The following is an 8,287-nucleotide window of genomic DNA, read 5'->3' as shown; positions in this document are numbered from 1 at the left end:
ATGACTCCCATGCAACCAGGAGAAACATGATTCCAGCTTCAGAGCTGAGAGGTGGATGCTGGGTAAAGGGGGTGGGCCTTTTTCAAATGACGTATGGCCAGGAGCGACAACAGCAGAAAGTGAGTGTGTGGTGTAGTTTCTTCTTTCTGTGGATGGGCACAGCTTCAGCTGTAAAGCAGGCATTAGCTAAACGTTGTATTGAAGGACTGATCTTGAGGGTAAAACTCACTCATTACCAGTTGATCTTTATTCCAGCCTTCACCGTGGTCATGGGCTGTGCGTGATGACTGAAAGAATGAGATTGTACATACAAACAGCTGAAACCCACAGATGGACTCAGCCAGGATGCCTCTGTAGCCCAGAGTAATAATTACACAGAAGCTTAAAGCTACAGTTGGTAAGTCGATGAAAGTGAAAGTAAAGTTCATGACTTGGTCAGAAATTTCAAAACAATAAAATATTAGGTCCCTCTATCTGAGGGAGCTTCACCTAATGATAAATGAAGCTACACAGCAGGTCTCGCTACCAGCTAATTAGCTCAGTGAGTTAGGAGCTGGTTCTTGGTGTCAGAGGCTGTGGGTTCGAGACCCAGCAAGGGGGGTGATGATGATGATGATGATGATGACAGATCAAAATGTCTATTGTCCTCAACACGAAACACAAGACAATTGTCCTAATGGTGGCATCACAGCAAGCCACTAAATTTAAAAATCCAAATAGCTTGGACTGGACCATGTGCGAAGGCTCCTAACATCTTAGACTCATAGTATATGTTTGACAAATACATATCATTATTTTACCTCAAAAACTGATTTTTCTTTTTACTGTGGTTTCAAATCTGCCTACACAACAGTGAATGGCTCACTCAATTTGTGAAGCCACTGTTGAATGCCACTTGTCAATTAGCTCAGTGCGATAGACAACGGTCTGTGGTTCCCGAGGTTGTGGGTTCAATCCTCAACTGATGCAAATTGAACATTATAAGGTCAGCTGTCTTGTCTTCCTATTCTCCTGTTTGTTGCTCAGAATTGCCTAAATTTGCCCAAAAGTAGCCCGGACCCGACCCATCGCTGCGCAGCAGCTATAATTGTTACTTATTTTTTCCCTGTTTGTTATGGTCATGTTTGATGACGCCTGTTAATACTGAAATGTTTAACCTCTCATCTCCCGTAGATGAAGACCTGAACGCCAGGTGTCCTGAGGGACGTTACGGGCCTCAGTGCCAGTGCTACACAGACGAACTCCGGACAGAAGACCCAGACGCCCCCTGCAGAAAAGACAACGGGACAGATATCTGCAGCAACAACGGAGACTGTGTATGTGGCACCTGTGAGTGCAAGAGGAGGGACAACCCAGATGAGCGGTACACTGGAAGATACTGCAAGTGTGACAACTTCAACTGTGACCGGTCCGGCAACAAGCTCTGTGGAGGTGAGCACAGTGTGATTAATATGATGTAAAACACTCAGCTGGTTTCATTGAGAGTCCTGTGGTAACCTTTACCATGACCTGCGCTTCACCAGGACACGGGCTCTGTGAATGCAGGGTATGCGTCTGTGACCGAGACTACACCGGCAATGCCTGCGACTGCTTGCTGGATAACTCCACCTGCCTCGCCGAGAACGGACAGATCTGTAACGGCCGTGGAACGTGTGAATGTGGCGTCTGCAGATGCACCAACCCCAAATTCCAGGGTCCAACCTGTGAGATCTGTCCCACCTGTCCTGGTGTCTGCACTGAGCTCAGGTGAGTCTGAGACTTTCACATTTGGCTGAAATTTAAGATTGGGAAATTTTAGAATTCAGCGTTATGAAGCAACATGTGATTTTAAACTACACACACGCATCTGCTTCCATGCTTAAATGTGTTTCTTCTTGTCATGTCCTTCTGTTTTTTCTGACCATTGTAGCATTTATGTCAACCATAGAGTTATCTAATTCAATATGAAACAATTGAACTAAGTGATTGAACAGTTGTGAGAATCATATTGTTATCATGACCTTACTAGTGTGAGGTGGTTCCTCTGCTTTCTACACATGTTTCTGTGAATCTAATGAATGGATTTCACATGGTGGAGAGTTAATCACTCTTCTGTCCATGTTTCTGCAGAGACTGTGTGCAGTGCAGAGCATTTAATACTGGTGAGAAGAAGGACACATGTGAACGGGACTGCAGCTACTTCACCCTGATCACGGTGAGGGATTGTGATAAGCTGCCTCAGCCCCATGACTATAGTTAGTGTGACTGCTGAAGCAGTCACACTATTGTTCTTCTGTTTGGCCATTTTCTTCCGCCTTTTTACGGTCTTCTTCTAGTCCTTCATACTTTGTGCTATTTCAACAATTCATATATCAAAACGTGCAGCTTTTTTTGAACTTTATCGGCATTACTTTTCTCTTTTTAACTATTTATACTTCTTCAAATATTTAACTTTTTCTGATTTTTTTCAGCTTTATAATGTGTGTGTGTTGCGTCTAACGAGCAGAGCCAGAGTGGTGTCAGAGTGGATAGAGGCAAAAAAACATTCTAGAGTTTTTCTGGCTAAACTGTCAGCACGGCCACAAATTAAACTCTAGACAAATTATTTTCTCCAGTTTTGTAGCCACACTTGTCTTCTGGCTAAAATTCTGGTCAAAAATGCAAAGAGACTTAGATAATAATTTAAACTAGAAAAAGCATTTCCAAAAATGGAAATGGTGTGAATGCTGAAAGCCATTGCTGAACCATGCTGAATTAGCAGAATAAATTGACAAAGACATGCGGAATGGCATACAAGAAACATGTCCAAGGAATTGAACCCCCAACCTTCTGTACATCAGCCCACTGATCTAACCACTTCACCATAGTTACATTCAATGAGAGAAGAGTAAAAGAAATCCCTGTATAAGAGGCTCACTGACTTCTGAAGAGAGGTTGAGACTTTGATGAATGTGAGATTTTTCAATGATGCTTAAAAAAAAGAAAGAAAAGACTATAAATGAGCCATTAGAAGTTTGTCTACAGATCAGAATTTGAATGAAGTCTCTAGCAGAAAGTATGACACGCTGAGTTTTTCTGCCTTCAAATTGCTGTGAACCAATGGCAGACGCAAACTGGCAGTTTCAGGGAGACTGGAGCTGGACTGGAGGCAGGAATCGAACCCATGACCTCATGATCAATAAACCTTTACTCTGCCACTTCGCCACAGAGAGCACACACATAAGTATGTTGTCATTGATCGTAATGTGATGATGTGCTGCAAACACTAGGAATGAATGAGTCTCTTAACGAACACCTCACACCCCGGTTGCTGACAGCTGGACATTGTACAATTACAGATTCAGCGCGTTTAGCATAAAACTCCACACTGGGATTCGATCCCAGACCGGAACATAGGCCTTGGTTACAGTGCGAGCTGCTCTACCAGGTGAGCTATACCTGTTATTCCTTGACAGCTACACCGAGCTGCCAAGCCTTTCACCTCTGAGCCAGATGCAGAGCGGGGTGGGAGCTTGTAGCACTAGTGCCCTCCCCTGGAGCTGTGACACGTCAGCTCCAGTCTCCCTGAAACTGCTGATATGTGCTCTAACACAAGAAAAATGCCACAGGAACATGTGAAAAGCACAAAAAACATGATTTTCATGGGAGCGGGTCTTTAAAGTTCAAAGTGGCTGACACACTAACAAGACTGCTCAGGTGGGATTTGAACCAGTGACCTTGTGGTTGGATGGCAGGAACCTTATCCACTGGGCTATTCCAATACTCACGGTGAAGTAGAGGTTGAGAATTTGATGAATGTGAGATTTTTCAATGATGCTTTAAAAAAAAGAGAAATGAGCCACAACAAGTAAGTAGAGGACTTTTTTGTGAAAATAGCACAAGCAGTGATCACCATACAAATGTTTGCCCAAGGTAGGAATCGAACCCACAATCTCATGGTCACTAGACTTTGACTTTGCCTCTAGGCCACAGTGTACACACAGTTGCAAAGACTGTTGTCTGTTGATGAGCTGCACTCTGTCTCACTCTGAAGTTAACGAGCCCACAGCTGCACCTGTTGGAAACACACTGTGTCAACACCAAGAAAGCTTGAGAGTCAAGCTTGAATGACTTACAATTAAAATTTCTGTGAATTTCAGGCTGAGAGCAGCAGTTTCAACATGAAGCAAGTTATCAGAAGTCAACAGAGGACGACTGGGAAAACTAGAAAAAGCATTTCCAAGAATGGAAATGGTGTGACTGCTGATAGCAACTGAACGCTGTTGCAGAATTAGCAAATAGTGCAAGCAGTGATCACCATACAAATGTTTGACCAAGGTTGGAATCGAACCCACAACCTCATGGTCATTAGACTTCCACTCTGCCTCTAGGCCACAGTGCACACACAGTTGCAGAAACTGTTGTCTGTTAATGATCTGCACACTGTCAACATCAAGAAAGCTTGAGAGTCAAGCTTGAATGACTTAGAATGAAAATTTCTGTGAATTTCAGGCTGAGAGCAGCAGTTTCAACATGAAGCAAGTTATCAGAAGTCAACAGAGGACAACTGGGAAAATAATTCACTATAATTGTTGTTGAGGCAAGATTTGAACCAACAACCTTCAGGTCTCCAAACCAGCAAGCTAACCACTAGGCTACAGACAGAGATAGTATGTGAGGGGTAAAGAAAACCTTTGATAAGAGGATCACTGGCTTCTGCTTAAAAAAAAAAGTAAGGAATCGAACCCATGACCTCATGATCAATAAACCTTTACTCTGCCACTTCGCCACAGAGAGCACAGACATAAGCATGTTTCAGACAGAGTTGTGGAGAATTCTCAGCATTGGGCTGAATGAGAGCAGAGAGCTCCCTGGCTGCATTTAAAAAATATTTAAAATTATTATCTAAGTCTCTTTGCATTTTTGACCAGAATTTTAGCCAGAAGACAAGTGTGGCTACAAAACTGGAGAAAATAATTTGTCTAGAGTTTAATTTGCAGAAAAAGTTAAATATTTGAAAAAGTATAAATAGTTAAAAAGAGAAAAGTAATGCCGATAAAGTTCAAAAAAAGCTGCACGTTTTGATATATGAATTGTTGAAATAGCACAACACCTAACACACTAACCATATGGCCACAGAGAACCTGAGTTACAATGAGCTTTATACTATGAGGAATCAAAGACTGTCCAATGACAGCTGAATAATTGGAATCAAAAGTCAAGCAATGAAGTGAAAAGACTGAGGCAGGAATCGAACCCATGACCATATGATCACTAAACCTTTACTCTGCCACTCGGCTACAGAGAGCACACTGCTTTCAAGACTGTTGTCATTCATTGTAATGTGATGATGTGCTGCCAACTGGTATGAGTAATCAAGGAGATAACAAACACCTGTAACCAATTGAAGGCGGGGGAGGAGAGCAGAATTCAACATAACATAACAAGAGTTCTTCCCTTGGATTCGAACCAGTGACCTTAGGGTTGGCAAACATCCACCCTAACCCCTACACTACAGTGGAGTTGTAAAGAAGAGAGGTTGAGACTTTGATGAATGTGAGATTTTTTGTGAAAAAGTTAAATATTTGAAAAAGTATAAATAGTTAAAAAGAGAAAAGTAATGCCGATAAAGTTCAAAAAAAGCTGCACGTTTTGATATATGAATTGTTGAAATAGCACAAAGTATGAAGGACTAGAAGAAGACCGTAAAAAGGCGGAAGAAAATGGCCAAACAGAAGAACAATAGTGTGACTGCTTCAGCAGTCACACTAATAATTCACTATAATTGTTGTTGAGGCAAGATTTGAACCAGCAACCTTCAGGTCTCCAGACGCAACACACACCCATTATAAAGCTGAAAAAAAATCAGAAAAAGTTAAATATTTGAAAAAGTATAAATAGTTAAAAAGAGAAAAGTAATGCCGATAAAGTTCAAAAAAAGCTGCACGTTTTGATATATGAATTGTTGAAATAGCACAAAGTATGAAGGACTAGAAGAAGACCGTAAAAAGGCGGAAGAAAATGGCCAAACAGAAGAACAATAGTGTGACTGCTTCAGCAGTCACACTAATAATTCACTATAATTGTTGTTGAGGCAAGATTTGAACCAGCAACCTTCAGGTCTCCAGACGCAACACACACCCATTATAAAGCTGAAAAAAAATCAGAAAAAGTTAAATATTTGAAAAAGTATAAATAGTTAAAAAGAGAAAAGTAATGCCGATAAAGTTCAAAAAAAGCTGCACGTTTTGATATATGAATTGTTGAAATAGCACAAAGTATGAAGGACTAGAAGAAGACCGTAAAAAGGCGGAAGAAAATGGCCGAACCGAATAACATTAGTGTGAATGCTGGAAGCATTCACACTATTGTTATTCGGTTCGGCCATTTTCTTCAATATTTTTTAAATGCAGCCAGGGAGCTCTCTGCTCCCATTCAGCTCAATGCATTTTTTTCACATCAGCAGGAGAAGGAGCTCAACTTTGTAACTTGCCGTTAAGTGCTTTTTAATTAGTGTGACTGCTGAAGCAGTCACACTATTGTTCTTCTGTTTGGCCATTTTCTTCCGCCTTTTTACGGTCTTCTTCTAGTCCTTCATACTTTGTGCTATTTCAACAATTCATATATCAAAACGTGCAGCTTTTTTTGAACTTTATCGGCATTACTTTTCTCTTTTTAACTATTTATACTTTTTAAAATATTTAACTTTTTCACAAAAAATCTCACATTCATCAAAGTCTCAACCTCTCTTCTTCACAACTCCACTGTAGTGTAGGGGTTAGGGTGGATGCTTGCCAACCCTAAGGTCACTGGTTCGAATCCAAGGGAAGAACTCTTGTTATGTTATGTTGAATTCTGCTCTCCTCCCCCGCCTTCAATTGGTTACAGGTGTTTGTTATCTCCTTGATTACTCGTACCAGTTTGCAGCACATCATCACATTACAATGAATGACAACAGTTTAGAAAGCAGTGTGCTCTCTGTAGCCGAGTGGCAGAGTAAAGGTTTAGTGATCATATGGTCATGGGTTCGATTCCTGCCTCAGTCTTTTCACTTCATTGCTTGACTTTTGATTCCAATTATTCAGCTGTCATTGGACAGTCTTTGATTCCTCATAGTATAAAGCTCATTGTAACTCAGGTTCTCTGTGGCCATATGGTTAGTGCTCAGCCTGAAATTCACAGACATTTTCATTCTAAGTCATTCAAGCTTGACTCTCAAGCTTTCTTGATGTTGACAGTGTGCAGATCATTAACAGACAACAGTCTCTGCAACTGTGTGTGCACCGTGGCCTAGAGGCAGAGTGGAAGTCTAATGACCATGAGGATGTGGGTTCGATTCTGACCTTGGTCAAACATTTGTATGGTGATCACAGCTTGCACTATTTGCTAATTCTGCAACAGCGTTCAGTTGCTATCAGCAGTCACACCATTTCCATTCTTGGAAATGCTTTTTCTAGTTCATTTTAATTCACCAAAAAATAGTCACAGGTCACAAAAAAGTCCTCTTCTTACTTGGTGTGGCTAATTTATACTAATTACTCTTTATTTTAAACATCATTGAAAAATCTCACATTCATTAAAGTCTCAACCTCTCTTCTTCACAACTCCACTGTAGTGTAGGGGATAGGGTAACTGCTTGCCAACCCTAAGGTCACTGGTTCGAATCCAAGGGAAGACTTCTTGTTATGTTATGTTGAATTCTGCTCTCCTCCCCCGCCTTCAATTGGTTACAGGTGTTTGTTATCTCCTTAATTACTCGTACCAGTTTGCAGCACATCATCACATTACAATGAATGACAACAGTCTTGAAAGCAGTGTGCTCTCTGTAGCCGAGTGGCAGAGTAAAGGTTTAGTGATCATATGGTCATGGGTTCGATTCCTGCCTCAGTCATTTCACATCATTGCTTGACTTTTGATTCCAATTATTCAGCTGTCATTGGACAGTCTTTGATTCCTCATAGTATAAAGCTCATTGTAACTCAGGTTCTCTGTGGCCATATGGTTAGTGTGTTAGGTAATTCATATATCAAAACGTGCAGCTTTTTTTCAACTTTATCGGCATTACTTTTCTCTTTTTAACTATTTATACTTTTTCAAATATTTAACTTTTTCTGCAAATTAAACTCTAGACAAATTATTTTCTCCAGTTTTGTAGCCACACTTGTCTTCTGGCTAAAATTCTGGTCAAAAATGCAAAGAGACTTAGATAATAATTTAAAATATTTTTTAAATGCAGCCAGGGAGCTCTCTGCTCTCATTCAGCCCAATGCTGAGAGTTCTCCACAACTCTGTCTGTAGTCCAGTTGGTTACAGGTGTTTGTTAAGAGAC

General features: G+C 40.8%; 1 protein-coding gene across 1 annotated transcript; it reads left to right on the top strand.

Moving 5' to 3' along the window:
* The first annotated feature begins 1,133 nt into the window (after nt 1-1,133).
* LOC146980251 (integrin beta-1-like) lies at nt 1,134-2,239 on the top strand. Its single transcript, XM_085788648.1, has 3 exons — nt 1,134-1,431; nt 1,524-1,746; nt 2,110-2,239. The coding sequence occupies exons 1-3, from the start codon at nt 1,149-1,151 to the stop codon at nt 2,237-2,239; spliced, it is 636 nt and encodes a 211-aa protein (XP_085644774.1). The 5' UTR covers nt 1,134-1,148.
* Nucleotides 2,240-8,287: the final 6,048 nt, after the last annotated feature.

Source organism: Trachurus japonicus, chromosome 10, assembly GCF_045865225.1.
Source record: "Trachurus japonicus isolate A0001 chromosome 10, Traja_1.0".
NCBI classification, from domain to species: domain Eukaryota; kingdom Metazoa; phylum Chordata; class Actinopteri; order Carangiformes; family Carangidae; genus Trachurus; species Trachurus japonicus.
Note: the sequence above shows the minus strand (reverse complement) of the source record. Positions and strands in the feature narration are given on the sequence as shown.